Here is a 20,250-nt window from a genome sequence, read left to right as displayed (position 1 = left end):
TCTCCACAGGACACGTATCCCCCTCTCCACAGGACACGTATCCCCCTCTCCACAGGACACGTACCCCCCTCCTCTCCACAGGACACGTATCCCCCTCCTCTCCACAGGACACGTATCCCCCACCTCTCCACAGGACACGTATCCCCCTCCTCTCCACAGGACACGTATCCCCCTCCTCTCCACAGGACACGTATCCCCCTCCTCTCCACAGGACACGTATCCCCCTCCTCTCCACAGGACACGTATCCCCCTCTCCACAGGACACGTATCCCCTTCTCCACAGGACACGTATCCCCCTCTCCACAGGACACGTATCCCCCCCCTCTCCACAGGACACGTATCCCCCCCCCCTCTCCACAGGACATGTATCCCCTCTCCACAGGACAGGGGATACATGTGTGATCGCTGGCAGCGATAGGGAGAACGGGGGACTTAAAGTCCCTTGAAGTTCTCCATCACAAACCTCGGACTTCCGGGGTCTGTGTCGGCAGCTCCGTAGAAATGAATGGAGCGCCGGTCGTGCTTGTGCGCATGCGTGACCAGCGCTCCTTTCATTTTTATTGAGCTGCGCAGACGCCGGAAGTCAGAGGTTAGTCATGGAGAAGTTCAGGGGACTTTTAGTCCCCCGTTCTCCCTATCACTGCCAGCGATCACACATGTATCCCCTGTCCTGTGGAGATCCTGTGGAGAGGGGATACATGTATTTTGTAGGACACACTGTAGGTCACATTTTTTTGGGAGGGGGGACGCTGTATGGCGTTCCCTACAGGGGGGGGAACACTGTATGGCGTTCCCTACAGGGGGGGGGCTGTATGGCGTTCCCTACAGGGGGGGGAACGCTGTATGGCGTTCCCTACAGGGGGGGGAACGCTGTATGGCGTTCCCTACAGGGGGGGGAACGCTGTATGGCGTTCCCTACAGGGGGGGCTGTATGGCATTCTCTACAGGGGGGGGTGGCTGTATGGCGTTCCCTACAGGGGGGGTGGCTGTATGGCGTTCCCTACAGGGGGGCTGTATGGCGTTCCTTACAGGGGGGCTGTATGGCGTTCTCTACAGGGGGGGCTGTATGGCGTTATCTACAGGGGGGCTGTATGGCGTTATCTACAGGGGGGCTGTATGGCGTTCTCTACAGGGGGGCTGTATGGCGTTATCTACAGGGGGGGCTGTAAAAAAGGCACTATCTACAAGGGAGGGGGGGTTGTGTGACACCCAGGGGAGGGGGGGCCCCAGTCAAAAGTTTGCTATGGGGCCCAATCTTTCCTAGTTACGCCCCTGGTTCCGTCAGTTTTCCCACACGGTTTCTGTCATTTTGCCTGACTTAATTTTTTTCGGGCAAAAACAGCAAAACCTGTGACGGAGGCCCCCAATGGAGCCGTCAACCCAGATATAAAAAGCCCCTAAAACTATCTTGTTTTCAATCAAGACAGTCCGTCCTAATTATATTTTCACTATCATCAAGTAGCAACTCTGTAGATCAGTAATAGCAACACTGCAGGTGATGGTATTAAAAATCACAATATAGCCTCCCCAACATTTTTCGCCATACCGGCGTCATCCGGGTAAATGAGGATAAAGTCTTGTTTCCCGGAGCTTCTGATTTGTCTCCAAAACTACTATCTGCCACGCAACCTTCTTAGTACACATAGCGTTTTACGATCTGTATTTAAATACTTATTTCTGTCTGCCCTTTTTCACTGTTTTAACACAGATACATCTTGAATACACATATTAACAACTTGTTTTTTGAATAAGCTGAATTTATTTATTTACACATATTTGGTACTTTTGAGCAGACCAATGGACATATATTACGCCATAATCTTTTCAATTATCTTTCCAGGGTTTTTCTGTATTTATACATGGTATCTTTGACTGTTTTTCATGACCTGATAAAGAGACCTGTTTGGCCCTGAAACGCGTTGTTTCAAAAATCATTCTGACTCAAGCAAGATGTTTATGCGATTGATGTCTCAGGCACCCATTCCTTGTACTGCAGTTTTGACCTTTCTCTCGCATTACAAGAAGACTACACTAAATAAAAGTGTGATTAATTCAAAGGAAAACTTTTGCAAACAGTGCAAATATCCAAACTCTAAAAACTAGAACAAAGTCAAAAGTTCTGTTCCAAAACAGCGTATGTAATGTGTGCATATGTTTCATACATTGTTTTGGAACAGAACTTTTCCCTTTGTTCTAAATAAAATTAACTTCTTATATTTAAATAGAAGTAAAAAAAAAAAAAGACATAGACACATTTGAAATAATTAACATATTTAAAAGTATACAAATTACAATAAAGATTGTAGTATTTCTCCCAACAAAAAAAAAAATAGATAATAAACGTATAATAAGAATAAATAATAAAAAATGCAACAGATTTCGTTTGGATAATAAGGTTGTGAACGAAAACAATGAAATCTTTTTGTGTTGCACGTTGAATAACCAATGACAACCAACATTGCCGGACGAAAGGGTAATTTTGTACTAATCTGCCAAAGGGACTATTTTTGCCCAGTGCAGGATTAGCAGCCAGATTCTGGTGGCTATCTTTTATTGGGCACATACATGGACACCGTACACTAGAGAAAAAAGGGAAAATGCATAACTGCAGATGAAAGGGGTTTTCCCATGGGCGACATTTATGACATATCCACAGGTTATGAGGAAATTTTTTGAAGCAGCACTAGTCCCGAGTATGGTGCGGTGCACGCTGTCAAGCCAGGCAAACCCACTCCAGCACGATGTATATCCAAAGAAGTAGTAGGACAACAGCACACGTCTTCAAATCATCAAAGTGGTTTTATTGTCAAGACATCCACAAACGACAAGCAACGTTTCGACCCATAGTGAGTGAAGGCTTGACAAAGACCCTTCACTCACTATGGGTCGAAACGTTGCTTGTCGTTTGTGGATGTCTTGACAATAAAACCACTTTGATGATTTGAAGACGTGTGCTGTTGTCCTACTACTTCTTTGGATATCCACAGGTTATGTCATAAACATCAGATAGATGCGGGTCCCACTACTGGGACCCACACCTATCTGTAGAACGGGACCCCATAAACCCTGTTCTACCTTTGTCTGATCTCACTGTCTACCGGCCACTTCCTGTTTGTATGGTCGGTAGTTACGAAAACAGCGTAGCTTGCTGTATTAGTGCATAGTAGTGAATGGCAGTTACGGAAGCAATATAGCATCCGATTTATGCTGTTTCCGTAACTACCATTCAGTTCTATGGGAATTACGGAAATAGCAAGCTTAGTGAGCTACGCTGTTTTCGTAACTCCCGACTATACAAGCAGGAAGTGGCCGGGAGGCAGTGAGAGCAGACACATTTTCGTAACTCTCAGTTATATAACATTTTTCATGGTCGACATTCACCTGGTTCAGCTACAACAAAGAGTGGCAGAACGGGGTTATGGGGGCCCGGTTATGGAGATAGATGCGGGTCCCACCAGAGGTGGGACGCGCATCTATCTGACATTTCTGACATATCCTGTGGATATGTCATAAATGTCTCTCATGGGAAAACCGCTTTAATATTAAATAAGCTCCAATTTTGTAATTTGATTTAACTCAAAACCCACACAGACATGGTTTCTTCCATGTAAAAGGTGGGTAATGTAGCATGCTGGCTGAGTTATGTAGGTGGGTGGCTTCCAAAGGAAAATAGACAGTTGCAACTGCTTTTCGTTTCATTCTTCTTTTTTTTATTATGATAGAGATTGAAAGGATGATAAAGATGAAATTGAAAGAATGATAAAGATGAAATAAATTCCACACTGTGGTTTTGATAAACACGTAACAGTTGGCACATGAATCTGAATAAATGGAGTCTCTATCTATTTGTATACTGCCAGATTTTAGGTATACTCATTTTTAGTAGATGAAGTGCAAAGACAATCATTGAATACTATTCTTCTGATGCTGTTCTTTCAAGCAAATATGTTAAAACACATTAACCTCTTAATACCAGAGGTACTGTATGTTTTATAGAGTAATATTTTAAAGATTGAATCTGCTGTAGTTTAGATTTACATTTTTAAATAAACAGTTCTGTGGAAAAGTATTCGCCCCTTCCACAGATCCTCTGTTATTGCATATGTAAGTAACATTTTATGCAACAGCTGCAGGTTTTTTGGCACACTTTTGAGATAATTGTGCTAAAAAAAAATACACAAAATCTGCTTGTGTGAATATACCCTAAACACATAACAACAATACTAGCGTTATATCTCTGGACTCTATAGGCACAAAATGTTTTAGGCTAATCCCATTATTTTTGTGATAAAAGATCACACCGAAAACTTGAAGGTGTTCCTCTCAGTTCAGGTGACTTTGCAAAGTAAACTGTCATATTTGTGTACATGTGGATTAAGACTATTTCTAGCCATTGTATGACTTGTATTCTGCATTTATCACCAGTTTTTCCTTATGTAGGCTCTACTTCTAATTGTCATTTGTCCCTGAACTCTGCTCCAGAGGGGGGAGGAGAGAAGCTGCTGTAATGTGTCTCACACACATTGCACACAGTGAAAAAAAAAAAAAGATTATGCTCCTCTACTGTATCGCTTCTTTTTGAAGATGACTTTCTTGGATCCCGAAGTAGTCGAATTCCTGATATTATTGCTCCAATTTATTTTGTGTCATCATTTATGTATTTTAAAATATCTGTATTTTTTGCTAGATAACCCCAAATTTCACTGCGGGCATCCGCCCATTATCTAAAAGATTCTGGCAGATCAAGGGTGTATTTTCTTCTTGGCCTGTTGGATTATAATTACTCTATATTCACTTTTGAAGCAGCAAGTCTTAGTTTCCCGTTTTTACCGATCACCAATTTATATTCTAACAAGCACATAGTTTTTTATCTAGTATGGACAAAAAGTCCCTAGGGACATGTTTAAATGTTTTTCTTAAACGGGACAGACATCAGATCACGTCAATTAGTTAAATTTACCATCACATTAGACCCTCTCATGGGACGGCGTTGCGACTGGTCCCCAGAAATTGTCCTCAAATATCTCAGCATTTGAAGTCGGGGACTTCCTAACAGCCACTTTAAAAATACAAAAATCTATCCCGGTTGGTAGTTACTAAGACATGGACTTGATGATATTTCACAGGGTTTATATCACCCCATATATCCAGTCGAATATGTCTTCTACTACATTATGCTGTTGTGTAAAATGTGGTATCAAATACGGACATTTTTCATCATTCATGGGAGTGTCCAAAGGTAAGGGAATTATGGGAGAGACTCTCTACACATCTGCACTCTTCTTATGATATTGTCTTTATACTGACTGCAGAATGGGCTACCTTTAATATTTGGTCAGATCCTTTGCATTTTCCTAGGAGGACTAAATCTTTATTATGTATTTGGGGCACAGCCACGAGGAACAGCATCCTTAAGCATGGGATCAATTTAGCATCACCCTTTTCCCTGATCCAATTTAAGATTATATTTCTGTTTCAAATGGATTGGTTGAATACACAAGCAGAAAAAAGAAAGACTCTAAATGTTTCTTTGACACATGGTCCATCTTTATTAATACTCTCTTATCTGATATCAAACAGCAACTGATTTTCAACTTTGAACATACAGACTGGTATTTATCAGGAATGGTCCGTGGGCAAACGCCTGTACCACTTGATGGTGCTGTTCTTTACTCTCTATTTGTTGCACATGATGCAGAAAGGGATTAGGAAGGGAGGTGAATTATTTCTGTTTACTGCAGTATTCTTATATGGAATTAGTTCATTGTTTTTTACTGGATTGTATAATATTGTTGATTGTCAATGACCGTTAATATGATGAGAAAAAAAAGAATTGGAAAAATACTGTAGTTATATACATATACACATAATAGTTGAGTCAAAGTGCCAATTGCAAACAGCAACATGAACATTGGTATATTTTCAGCAATAGGAAAGAAAAATATCAAGAAAGCTAAGAGTTAACTTTGTTTCACCTTTCTGTTCATCCTTTGTGAGATACAGTTTCAATTCTAAAAAAAAGAAATACAGCTCTCCTATGTGATTATAGTGAACTAAGAGTTACACATAATATCACAATTATAAAAATTAGGCAAGGTGGTACTGTATATTGTCATTTTTGGACCCTACTTATAAAATACAGTTCTAAGAGCAGAAAAAAAAATAACAGATTTGCAACCCAAATAAATCTGGGATACATATCACCATAACAACTCTGACATCACCTGCATCTTTTCAGTCAGGAAGATGCTATGTCATTTCTCTCCAAACTGTTCTGCTCTACAGGTAACTAACAATGAATCCATTTTTCAGTTGAATAAAGTAATCTTATAGCTACATGTAAAAGAAACAGTATATATTGCGTAAAATATAATCAAAATCAAAATATCTAGTTACATAAAAAGGAAAACAAAGTAACACCATTCCCATATAGAGCATGAAGCATAATATTCCCGTGAAGGATTGCAGCTCCTTTTCTTTTATGAAGATGTCATTTATGAAAACATTTAGCTATGCATTGTAATCTTAGAAATTTTTCTGCACAGTAATCTGGGTAAATAAATGGCTTACCCTTGAAGAAGAAAGCCAATATCGAGAACATAATAGCAAAATTTACTCTACTACTAAATTATCTAGCCACACCATGTGTCAGGCTGGTTGAGAAGGGCAATAAAAATACATTGCAGACTGTAAATGATAGTTTAGTGAGTGTTGACACTCTTTTGAAACCCACAGCATTCCTATCATGTTTGCAATGATTTTTACAGCAGATTTCACTGTTTGCAATGAAAAAGGGTCAAATATGCAGCAAAATCTGTGGCATGGTAAAATATGCAGATTTTTCCACGGATTTGCTGTGTCTGCTCTTCATGTTTGCACTCACCCTAATACTACTTAAAAGAATAATGCAATCACAATTACACATGTAATGATTGTCTGTTAATCACCAGCGGAAATCTATCATAGTAGCACATTGCTGCGGTAATATGGTCACGTGGTTCTCAGTTCTGATAACCACGCAACAAAACCACATGCTGGTTTACTGCATCACGGCCTTTCACACTATGAAGATGCGATCACAAATGGTCATATCATACAAAAAATCGCTACATGTAAAACCAGGCTTAACCCCTTAAGGACGCAGCCTAGTTTGGGCCTTAAGGCTCAGAGCCCATTTTTCAAATCTGACATATTTCACTTTATGTGGTAATAACGTCGGAATGCTTAAACCTATCCAAGCGATTCCGAGATTGTTTTCTCGTGACACTTTGGGCTTCATGTTCGTGGTAAAATTTGGTCTATATATTCAGTCTTTATTTGAGAAAAATTGCAAAATTTAGAGAAAATTTAGAAAAAATAGAATTTTTCAGAATTTAAATGCATCTGCTTGAAAAACAGACGGTTATACCACCCAAAATAGTTACTAGTTCACATTTCCCATATGTCTACTTTAGATTGGCATCGTTTTTTGAACATTATTTTATTTTTCTTGGACGTTACAAGGCTTAGAACATAAACAGCAATTTCTCATATTTTTAAGAAAATTTCAAAAGCCATTTTTTTAAGGTACCTGTTCAGTTCTGAAGTGGCTTTGAGGGGCCTATGTATTAGAAACCCCCATAAAGCACCCCATTTTAAAAACTAGACCCCTCAAAGTATTCAAAACAGCATTTAGAAAGTTTTTTAACCCTTCAGGCATTTCACAGGAATTAAAGCACAGTGGAGGTGAAATTTGCAAATTTCGTTTTTCTTTCTGAATTTCAATTTTATTCTATTTTTTTTCTGTAACAAAGAAGGTTTTACCAGAGAAACACAACTAAATATGTATTGTCCAGATTCTTCAGTTTTTAGAAATGTCCCACATGTGGCTCTAGTGCAATCGTGGACTAAAACACAAGCCCCAGAAGCAAAGAAGCACCTAGTGCATTTTGGTGGTGCTTTTTTATTAGCATATATTTTAGGCAGCATGCCAGGTTTGGAGAGGTGTTGAGGTGCCAAAACAGTAGGAATCCCCCAAAACTGACCCCATTTTGGAAATTGCACCCCTCAAGGAATTAATTTATGGTTATTGTTACAATTTTGACCCCGTAGTTTTTTCACAGCGCGTATTTGAATTGGGCTGTGAAATTAAAAGAATGACAATTTTTCCAATAAGATGTCATTTTTGATCAGAATTTCTTATTTTCACAGGGAACAAAATGCCCCATTTTGTTGCCCAATTTGTCCTGAGTGCGGCAATACCCCATTTGTGGTGATAAACTGCTGTTTGGGCCCATGGGAGGCCTCAGAAGGAAAGGAGCGCTATGTGTTCTTAGGAGTCCAGATTTTGCTGGATTGGTTTTCGGGTGCCATGTCGCATTTGCAGAGCCTCAGAGGTATCAAAGCAATGGAAACCCACCAAAAGTGACCCCATTTTGGAAACAAAACCCCTCAAGGAATTTATTTATGGGTGTTGTGACCATTTAGACCCCACAGTTTTTTCACAGAACTTATTTGAATTGGGCTGTGAATTTAAAAAAAAAAATTTTTTCCAATAAGATGTAGTTTTGGCTCAAAATGTCTTATTTTCACAACGAATAAAATACCCCATTTTGTTGCCAAATTTGTCCTGAGTGCGGCAATACCCTATTTGTGGCCATATACTGCCGTTTGGGCCCATGGGAGGTATTAGAAGGAAAGGAGCGCTATGTGTTCTTTGGAGCCCAGATTTTGCTGGATTGGTTTTCGGGTGCCATGTCGCATTTGCAGAGCCCCAAAGGTATCAAAGCAATGGAAACCCACCAGAAGTGACCCCATTTTGGAAACTACACCCCTCAAGGAATTCATTTATGGGTGTTGTGACCATTTAGACTCCACAGTTTTTTCACAGAATTTATTTGAATTGGGCTGTGAATTCAAAAAAAAAATATTTTTTCCAATAAGAGGTAGTTTTGGCTCAAAATTTCTTATTTTCACAAGGAATAAAATACCGCATTTTGTTGCCCAATTTCTCCTGAGTGTGGCAATACCCTATTTGTGGTGATAAACTGCCGTTTGGGCCCATGGGAGGGCTCAGAAGGAAAGGACCACCATGTGGCCTACTGGAAATTTTCTGGTGCTAAGTCGAGTGTGCAGAAGCCCCTGAGGTATCAGTACAGTTGAAACCCCCGAGAAGTGACCCCATTTTAAAAACGACACCCCTTAAGGAATTCATCTAGAGGTGTAGTGAGCATTTTGACCCCACAGGTATTGTCTAAAAGATAATGCGCAGCAGATGGTGCAGAGTGAGATTTGCAATTTTCTATATATATGCCATGTCAGTGTCCGATATATTGTGCCCAGCATGTGCCACCGGAGACATACACCCCATAAACTGTAATGTGGGCTCTCCCGGGTACGGCAATACCCTACATGTGGCTGTTATTAGCTGCCTGGGCACACGGCAGGGCTCAGAAGGAAAGGACCACCATTTGGCCTACTGGAGCTTTTCTGGTGCTAAGTCTTGTACGCAGAAGCCCCTGAGGTACCAGTACAGTTGAAACCCCCAAGAAGTGACCCTGTTTTAAAATCTACACCCCTTAAGGCATTCATCTAGAGGTGTAGTGAGCATTTTGACCCCACAGGTATTGTGTAAAAGATAATGTGCAGCAGTTGGTGCAGAGTGAAATTTGCAATTTTCTATACATATATGCCAATTCAGTGTCCGATATATTGTGCCCAGCATGCGCCACCGGAGATATACACCTCATAAACTGTAATGTTGGCTCTCCCGGGTACGGCAATACCCTACATGTGGCTGTTATCAGCTGCCTGGGCACACAGCAGGGCTCAGAGGGGAAAGATGAGGAGGGGTAAGCTGTGCGAAGTGGATCAGAGCGAGTAAAACTGGGGTAAATTAAAAATAAAGGGATGTATGATAAATTTTAAAACACTCTTTCATACAGAGCTCTGGTTTTTCGGGACACGTGTCACATTGGTATATGGTGTCCTTCCTTATCCCCCTCTTATAGCAGACTCTGCACCTCTTTTGACTTTTTCCCTTCTTGCCAGTTTGGGGAACTTCTCCTAAAAAGTGTTGCCCTGGTACGATGCCTGTGGCCCCGCTTCCAGAAGTACTGTAAGGCTTCAGGACTTGATCTGACAAGTCCACCCCTCCCATGTACCTATTGTAGTCCAGGATGCAGTCTGGTTTGGGGGTCTCTGTACTGGTACCTCGTACAGGTACATGGGTACTGGTGTGGCATCTCTCTTGTCCTTGTACTTGACACACAATATGTTGCTGCTAGAATGTGCCCTGCTCTCACCCCTTCTGAGTGTTTGCCCAAGCAGAGTCTTAGGGAGGCCTCTCAGGTTTCTTCTAGCAGTGCCGCATGCCACAGGACTTCTGGAAGCGAGGCAGTTGAAGAGTGGGACGCTGGTATAAAAATTATCCAGGTAGAGGTTGTAACCCTGGTCCAGCAGTGGGTGCACCAAATCCCACACAATTTTTGTATTAACTCCCAGTAAGGGGGGGCATTCTGGGGGCTGAGTACTGGTGTCCTTCCCTTCATATATCCTAAATTTGTAGGTATACCCTGATGCACTCTCGCACAGCTCATACATCTTCACGCCATACCTTGCCCTCTTACCCGGCAGGTACTCGCGGAATTGAAGCCTCCCTTTCAAATGTACCAGGGATTCATCTATAGAAATACACTTCTCGGGGGTGAATGCTGGGAAAACCGGGCACTGAAATGGTCTAATAGGGGTCTCCGTTTATACAAACGGTCAAAACTGGGGTCATCTCAGGGTGGGCACAGCTCATTATCAATATAATGTAAGAAGCGAAGTATTGCCTCATTTTTATTTTATTTTTTCGTTTCCAGCTCAGTTCTGAAGTTGCTTTGAGGGGCCCATATATTAGACACCCTTATCAAACACCCCATTTCAGAAACTAGACCCCTCAAAGTATTCACAACAGCATTTAAAAAGTTTATTAACCCTTTAGGTGTTTCAAAGGAATTTAGAGCAAAGTAGAGGTGACATTTAATTAATTTAATTTAATTTATTTGGCACCATGTCCGGTTTGAAGAGGTCTTGTGGTGCTAAAACAGTGGAAAACCCCCAAAAGTGACCCCATTTTGAAAACTAGACCCCTTGAGGAATCCATTGTAGTTTTCTTGGGCTGCATGCGACTTTTTGATCAGTTTTTATTCTAATTTTAGGTGGCGTGGGGACTAAAAAAACAGCAATTTTACTATTGTTTTTTATTCAATTTTTTTTACAGCGTTCACCGTGCGCTATAAATGACATATTCACTTTATTCTGCGGGGCGCTACGATTACGGCGATACCAGATGTTTATAGTTTTTTTTTATGTCTTATGGCGTTTGCACAATAAAATACATTTTGTAAAATATCATTTACTTTTTGTGTTACCTTATTCTAAGAGCCATAACGTTTTTTTTTATTTTTCCATCAGGAAAGTCGTGCGAGGACTTATTTTTTGCGTAACGAACTGTAGTTTCCATCAGTACCATTTTTAGGGACATGCGACTTTTTGATCTCTTTTTATTCCATTTTTTGGGAGGTGAAGTGACCAAACAATTGTGATTGTGGTACGGTTTATTATTATTTTCTCTTACAGCATTCACCGCGCGGGATAAATAACGACATCGTTTTGTAGTTCAGGTCGTTACGGACGTGGCGATACCAATTATGTATAGTTTATTTGTTTATTTATATATTTTTATTAATAATAAAGAACTGATAAGGGAAAAAGGGGGACTTTTACTTTTATTACTTTTAAATCTTTTATTTTCTTATTTTTACACAACTTTTTTTTACTTTTTTACACTTTTTTTACTTTGTCCCACTAGGGGACATGAGGGCAGGAGGCTCTGATCGCTATTCTAATACACTGCACTACATACGTAGTGCAGTGTATTAGAGCTGTCAGCTGTTCGCTGACAGCAAGCATAGTGGGTCCTGACTTTGTCGGGACCCACTAGGCTTCCGTCGATGGCGTAGCCAGAGTCCATTGTTAGGATTCTGGTTGCCATAGTAGCCATCACGGCCCGCTATCGTGTAGCAGGCCGGCGATGGCAGCTTAACCCCTAAGAAGCCGCGATCGCTATTGAACGCGGCTTCTAAGGGGTTAATCGGCGGGGACCACCGCGATCGGTCCCTGCACACTAAGCTGTGATAGCCTGCTGTCGGAAACAGCAGGTATCACAGCTCAAGCACGCGCCGGGATTAAATGGCGCCGTGTTTACTCAGGTCAGTAATAGTACTGACCTGAGCGCGAACGTTCTACTTAGCAGGACGTACTATTACTGACCTGAGCGCGAAGGGGTTAAACATAGATTTAGAAGTCAAAGAGTCAAATAGATTATATATGGAAGCCTAGCTTTTCCAAAGCTGGTATTGCACGTAAAGGCACATTTACACTTCTGAAATATTGTCATGATTTGCTATTTCCTAGACACTGTAAAAAAAATTGGCCAGTAGATAAAGATTAAAGTGTAGCTATACGTTTGACAAACTTCTGACATGTCATAGAGACATGTCAGAAGTTTGGATTGGTGGGGGTCCGAGCACAGAGAACCCCACCAATCGCTAGAACGAAGCAGCTGAAGCGTTCGTGTGAGCGCTCAACTTCTTCGTGTCTGTTCGGCTTTTTCCGGAAAGCCGATGTATCGGAGTACGGGCTCATAGACTTTATATTGAGTCCGTACACCGATACATTTATTTCCGGAAATAGTCGAACAGACACTAAGCAGCTGAGCGCTCACACGAGCACTTCAGCTGCTTCGTTCTAGCGATTGGTGGGGGTCTCAGTGCTCGGACCCCCACCAATCCAAACTTCTGACATGTCTCTATGACATGTCAGAAGTTTGTCAAAGGTTTAGCTAAAGCTTTAAGTATAAAACTATAATCCAGCAGGGATCTTCATCAATCGTGCTATACAAATCATCATTATTGGCGACATGATTATTAAAGGGTAACTAAACTTTCAGAAAACTTCTGACATGTGGTAGTTACATGTCAGAATTTTGATCGTTGGGGGTCCAAGTACCGAGACTCCCACCGATCACTAAAACGAAGCGCCTGGGTGAGCGCTAAGCCACTTGGTTTCAGATCGGCTTTTCTCGGAAAGCCGAGCAGTTGGTGTACGGACTCAATAGAAAGTCTATGAGCCCGTACACCAACTGTTTAGTTACCCTTTAAAAGTATATGCAACTAGTAGCAACATTTACGATTAGGCAGCAATGACACTCCTCACCCCGAATGGTAGAAAACTTCTCCCCACTGGCTGTGAGTATTGTCCTGATGGAAATGGCCATCAGACCATTGGCAATGACAATACAAATTATTAGATCATTTATTGGTGGTTTTGGAAATTGTTGCTTGTAAAGGGACCTTTACAGAACATGTTCGTAAAACAGTAACGTTCTGCATGGGTAAGCACTTACCATATTATACAAAACACATACTGCCTTACATAGTAATTAACGCAAAAGATAGCACTTAACATGATAACTGCATTAGACAGCTTTACAATAGCACTTGTACCACACGTGTACATGAAATAACATGATAACCACTGATAACATGACTCAAGATACACTACAATGTTTTAAAGGGGTTGCCTGAGATTTAAAAAAAATTCAAATGACCTGGAAAAATGACATGTTAGTAAGACAAACCACCCAGATCCCAAAATATATCTATATCTATATATATCTATATAAATATATATATATATATATATATATATATATATATATATATATATATATATATATACACACACCGCGTTCCAAATTATTATGCAAATGTTATTTTTCACTTATTTTCCTAAATAGTCGATGCAAATGACAGTCAGTATAATCTTCAAGCTATCAACCGTAGGAGTATAATGCAAATTTTATTGAACAAATCTCCTAATGATAACAGATTTTTTTTTAGAAGTAAAAAACTCAAAATGCACTGTTTCACATTATTATGCACAACAGAGATCAAAACATTTTAAAGGTTTTTAAGAGAACTAAAATGGTCATTTGTTGAATTTGCAGCATCAGGAGGTCATATTTACAGAAATCAAAAGCTCTTTCAATCAAAAAAAACGTAACAGGCCAAGTTACATGTTAACATAGGACCCCTTCTTTGATATCACCTTCACATTTCTTGCATCCATTGAATTTGTGAGTATTTGGACAGTTTCTGCTTGAATATCTTTGCAGTATGTCAGAATAGCCTCCCAGAGCTTCTGTTTTGATGTGAACTGCCTCCCACCCTCATAGATATTTTGCTTGAGGATGCTCCAAAGGTTCTCAATAGGGTTGAGGTCATGGGAACATGGGGGCCACACCATGAGTTTCTCTCCTTTTATGCCCATAGCAGCCAATGACACAGAGGTATTCTTTGCAGCATGAGATGGTGCATTGCCATGCATGAAGATAATTTTGCTACGGAAGGCACGGTTCTTCTTTTTGTACCACAGAAGAAAGTGGTCAGTCATAAACTCTACGTACTTTGCAGAGGTCATTTTCACACTGTCAGGGACCCTAACGGGGCCTACCAGCTCTCTCCCCATGATTCCAACCCCAAAACATGACTCTGCCACCTCCTTGCTGACGTTGCAGCCTTGTTGGGACATGGTGGCCATTCACCAACCATCCACTACTCCATCCATCTGGACCATCCAGGGTTGCTTTTACTCATCAGTAAACAACACGGTTTGAAAATTAGTCTTCATGTATTTCTGAGCCCACTGCAACCGTTTCTGCTTGTGAGCATTGTTTAGGGGTGGCCGAATAATAGCTTTATGCACACTTGCAAACCTCTGGAGGATCCTACACCTTGAGGTTCGCGGGACTCCAGAGGCACCAGCGGCTTCAAATACCTGTTTGCTGCTTTGCAATGGCATTTTAGCAGCTTCTCTCCTAATCCTATTAATTTGTCTGGCAGAAACCTTCCTCATTATGCCTTTATCTGAACGAACCCATCTGTGCTCTGAATCAGCAACAAATCTTTTCACAGTACGATGATCACGCTTACGTTTTCTTGAAATATCCAATGTTTTCATACCTTGTCCAAGGTATTGCACTATTTCACGCTTTTCGGCAGCAGAGAGATCCTTTTTCTTTCCCATATTGCTTGAAACCTGTGGCCTGCTTAATAATGTGGAATATCCTTCTTAAGTCGTTTTCCTTTGATTGGGCACACCTGGCAAACTAATTATCACAGGTGTCTGAGATTGATTACAATGATCCAAAGAGCCCTAAGACACAATACCATCCATGAGTTTTATTGAAAAACTAATAATTAAATGTTTATGACACTTAAATCCAATGTGCATAATAATTTGGAACACGGTGTGTGTGTATATATATATATATATATATATATATATATATATATATATATACATATGTATTGTGTACCTAGTCTCTCCCTGCTTTCTGAGCCCTCTTCTCTAATGTTTACATTCTGATTGCCTTGTGAGGGCAAGATCTTAGTGATTTACAGACTAGGGTGCAGACTACATTTCTCTGAATGCCTAACGTATCATCACTTGATCAATGCTCTCTCTGAGACCTAGAACTGACCAATCAAATCATTGAAACATTTAAAATGTGTCATACATTAGTACTAATACTAAATGTCTGCTTCAGATCTATAACTATTATCTAGAACTAGTAGTGTAAATGCAATCCAAATGCTTATAAATTCTCTGCCAGTGAATGTCTGTATCTGCCTCACTGTATAAAGCAACATGCACAAGTGGGTACTGCTATACAGTCTGGCAAATATGCCCTATATGGCCAAATGTATTTGGACATCTTTTGCACCTATAACAGCCTCCATTCTTTAGGGAAGCCTTTCCACAAATTTTGGAGTATATTTTTGGGAATTTGTGCAAATTCCTCCTGTGAGTGCAATTTAGCATCCCACTACGCCTTGAGTTCCATCCAGCTCCAAATTAGCTTTTATAAATCAATTTATGAATACGAGCAGCTCGGAGTAGCAAAAACACACAGACACGTTACTGTATGAAAATGCTTCTACTTTATTCTTATCAGCACGGATATTTATAGTCAGACAATAACAAAATGACAATAACAAATGAGTCAGAAAGTTTAGATATAGTTCCACAACTCAATTGGCTCTTAGAGGGGCCGTTCCCTCATCTTCCCTATTATTGCTGCGTAGTGTTTTACACACGGCACTATAATTCTCCATTTTAATTATTATTGCTGCGTAGCGTTTTGCACACGGGACTATGATTCTCCATTTTAATTATTATTATTGCTGCGTAGTGTTTTGCACACGGCACTATGCCTTAAAGTCCCAGAGCATGTACCTTCTAATATAACTAACTTGTGCAAACATATAAGGATATAAGTATATAAGGTATACAGTAGGTATAAAACACTTTGGAAAAATACATTTGGGCATTTGTGAGGTCAGACACAGATGTTGGATGAGAAGGTCTGGCTCGCAATTGGCGTTCCAATTCATCCCAAAGGTATTTGATGGGGTTGAGGTCAGGGCTCTGTGCAAGCCATTTGAGTTCCTCCACACCAAAGTAGTCAAACCATGTCTTTATGGCCCTCGCTTTGTGCACAGGGGCACAGTCATGCTGGAAAAGGAAAGGGCCTTTCCCAAATTGTTACCACAAAGTTGGAAGTATACAATTGTGTAAAATGTATTCGTATGCTGTAGCAAGAACATTTCACTTCACTGGAAATAAAACCAGATACAGCCATAAGTAGTGAAATGTGATTCATCACTCCAGATAACTTGCTTCTACTGTTTAGTATTCAGTGTGTGTAACGTCCGTGGTCGCTAACCGCGAACTCCTTCCATCCAGTCGACGCCTTTCTCTCAAGACATGTTTGCACATACGGCCGTCCTGTTGCACAGTGACCAGCAGGGTGCGTTCGCGAGCTCAGTCCAGACTCAAGAAGCCAGAGCGCACGCATGTGGCAGATTGTGCTGATTGCTCCCTGAGAACCCTGGGCTATAAGAAGGTCTCAGCCCCTTCCTCCCACGCCTGAGCGTTGTTGTCGTATTCCAAGTTTGTCTTGCAAATGGTCCCCTAGTGTTTCCTTCTCCCAGTGTTCCCTGTTCCTGTATCCTGTAACCTGATCTAGTGCCGCGCTGAGCTATAGCCATGCTGTGCTGTATACCATGCCTGTCCTGCTTCTCCACGCCTGACGTCTACCTGCTGCCTAGTCCCAGCCAAGCCTACCTTGCTACTGTCCGAGCTGCCACAGGTACCCTCTATGAACTATAGACTCTGACCTACGCACTGTTGGCCACCTGTCATACCGCCAAGGCGGTACGGCCCAGTGCGTCCATGAACCCTACGTGACAGTGTGACATGTTTTACACCACTCTACCTGATACTTGGCATTGCGCTTTTCAATCTTAGACTTGTGTGCAGCTCTACAACCATGGAATCCTATTTCATAAAGCTCCCAAAGCACAGTTCTTGTACTGATGTCACTAGAAGAGGCAGATTAGAACTCTGTAGTGAGTGATGCAACAGAGGATAGGTGATTTTTACTTGCCACGCACTTCAGCACTCTGTGGCCCTGCTCTGTGAGTTTGAATGGTCTACTGCTTCATGGCTGAGCTGTTGTTAATTCTAGATGCTTCCACTTCACAATAATAGCACTTATAGCTATTATTTTGACATGGCTGAAACACCTAAACACAAAACATAGGAGGGGTGTCCACATACAGTACTTTAGGGCATATAGAAGAGGCCAGACTGCTGCCCAAAAAGAAACAACGGGAGGCCTCCATGACAGTTATAGGAGGGAGTAGGGTTAATAAGTTATAAGTTCAAATATATATGGAAAAACTCCCGCCCTAGAGTAGCTGCGGAGGTATTATACCAGCCAATTATTAAAGGGGGTTTGGGTCTCCCGAACTTGGCTCATTATTATTATGCAGCAATTTTGGATCAAGCCAGAATGTGGAAGACTAAAGTTCCTATGAAACATTGGATTTCTATGGAAAAGGAATTACTTGATGGATCTTCTGTAGAAGCGCGCATGTGGCTATTGTCCACTGGTGCTAAAATATCTAAATCTTCTTTTTTAATGATTGATGCAGGGCTCCAGGTCTGGAAAAAATGTACTGTTATTCACCCTATAATCCTGGTGAGATTTTCTGATCTTCCTCTTCGACTGCTTCCGCTTCTGATACCTCATATTGATATCCAAAATTGGCTGTTGTCCGGCATTGAGTATATTTCTGACATTATGGAGCGAACTCATCTAATGGCATTTAATGATATATGTCTGAAGTACAACATATCCCGTAGGGACTTCTATAAATTCCTTAGAATACGTCACTTGTTGAGTACATTGCCTCCTCTGATTGATTCCCCTAAAACGCCTTTTGAATTGTCATTCACTAATCTGGATAAAACATACAAAAGGATATCAAAAATTTATAAGGTATTGTGTGAGGGTTTGCTTCGGGAGGAATTTCCTTGTCTGGGGCATTGGGAGAGAGATCTGGGAATCCCTATAAGTACGCAAGATTGGGAAGCCACTTTCAATCTAGCTTGCTCTCTCTCTAAGTGCGCTACACATTTGGAAGTGTCTAGGAAAATAATGTATAGGTGGTATTACACTCCTAGACATTTGTCGCGAATATATCCAACATCATCAGATAGGTGCTGGAGGTGCCTCACTTCTAAGGGTACCATCCTCCATATTTTCTGGGAGTGTACAGTATTGTCCAGCTTTTGGCAGCAAGTAGAACATTTCTTACGATCTCTTTTAGGGGTTAACATTCAGCTCGCCCCTGCTCTAGCCCTACTGCATGTGGGATTGGTGGATTTCTCTCCGGGTGTCAGAAACGTACTTTTTCATGTATTGCTGTCTGCAAAAATATTGATTGCAAAATACTGGAAATCTACAAAAGTGCCTAGTATGAGTGAAGTGATTTTATATGTTAACAATAATTGTGTTATGGAAAGCGCTTTAGCCTCTATTCAAGGGTCCTACGCTTGTACTTCCTTATGGGATCAATGGACTGACTCTACTTACTCCGACATACTCTTATGATTACCTTAGTCGAATATGTGGTCAATTTGTCGTGTCTGGATCTGGAGTTTTGTTTGTTTGTTTGTATATTTCCTTTTTTTTTTTTCTGTAAAAAATGTGATCCTTATCCCAATGCTTTGTTTGCAATGTTTCATTGCTGTATGTAATGATTAGATGTATACTGGATCAATAAAAATCTGTTTATTAAAAAAATAAGTTATAAGTTCACCGAGCGCTCAGAGAGGGGTATGGCTGAGGAGGAGTTGGAGGGAAGAGTAAGCAGGGGGACATGTTTGATATAGTGTTCTTCCCGCTGCTTTCGGCATTGTGCAGGAAGCAGCGGTAGGAACAAGAGTTTAAAAATTTCAACATCCTACTGTTACCTGAGTATCCTGCGTCATGGCGTTCGTGCATGGCCGCCATCAGGGCAGTACTAGGGGTACTGCTGTAAGGGGCCCAGACCAAACCCAACTGAAAGGGGGCCTGGCAACTGCCGCCACTTGCCTTTGGTAGAAAAAAAAGGCCCCTGCAATGGGGGCCGTTCTTTTCACCAAAGTAAAGTTGTGAGCTGCGGCCGTCATACACCGCCCCCCCCACCCCCCCACACGCGCGCACTGCGCAATTGTGAGCACCCGCGAGCGCTAGTGCGCACGCGCTCACACATGAGCAGACCAGACTGCCTGAAGAGTATGTGCTCCCTCCCATTTACTCACCTGTGCCTCCTCCTCCTCCTTCTTAACATAAGAGGGTAGCTGCGTAAGAAGAGGGGGAGGTGTCAAGTTGTAGCGTGGTGGCGGGAGTTCTCCGATCCCCGACATTTTCTGGAGCCAATTTTGAGGCACATTTTCACCTGCCCACACTTTCTTGCTGCGTATTTTGCTGCGTTTTTTGCCCGCGGCGATTGAGGACTGCAGACAAAAAACGCAGCCAAAAATGCTTTTTCTGCCTCCCATTGATTTCGATGGGAGGTCAGAGGCAGAACCGTGGCAAGAAAGGACATGCTGCTTTTAATTTTTTCCGTGACGTTTTTTGGCGCTGATTCCAACACAGTATCCGGGTCAAAATCAAGGCCAAAAAACTCTGTGAACTGGGCCTTATTGTTAGGGTAGGAACACACTAGGCATGAACACTGCAGATTTTAAGCAACACATTTCATTGCGGAAAATCCGCAGCGTATTACAGTAGCAGCACAGTGGATGAGATTTTAACAAATCTCATGC

General features: G+C 41.4%; 1 protein-coding gene across 1 annotated transcript in view; it reads right to left on the bottom strand.

Moving 5' to 3' along the window:
* The window catches only part of CD28 (CD28 molecule), a 61,487-nt gene extending 41,639 nt beyond the window's left edge, over positions 1 to 19,848 (bottom strand). The window contains exon 1 of the mRNA XM_075831520.1: positions 19,744 to 19,848. Coding sequence (XP_075687635.1) covers positions 19,744 to 19,848 — 105 coding nt within the window. The remainder of the gene's footprint in view (positions 1 to 19,743) is intronic.
* Between the last annotated feature and the right edge of the window lie 402 nt (positions 19,849 to 20,250).

This window comes from Rhinoderma darwinii, chromosome 6 (genome assembly GCF_050947455.1).
Source record: "Rhinoderma darwinii isolate aRhiDar2 chromosome 6, aRhiDar2.hap1, whole genome shotgun sequence".
NCBI classification, from domain to species: domain Eukaryota; kingdom Metazoa; phylum Chordata; class Amphibia; order Anura; family Rhinodermatidae; genus Rhinoderma; species Rhinoderma darwinii.
The sequence above is the reverse complement of the archived record's forward strand: the minus strand, read 5'-3'. Positions and strand labels throughout refer to the sequence as shown.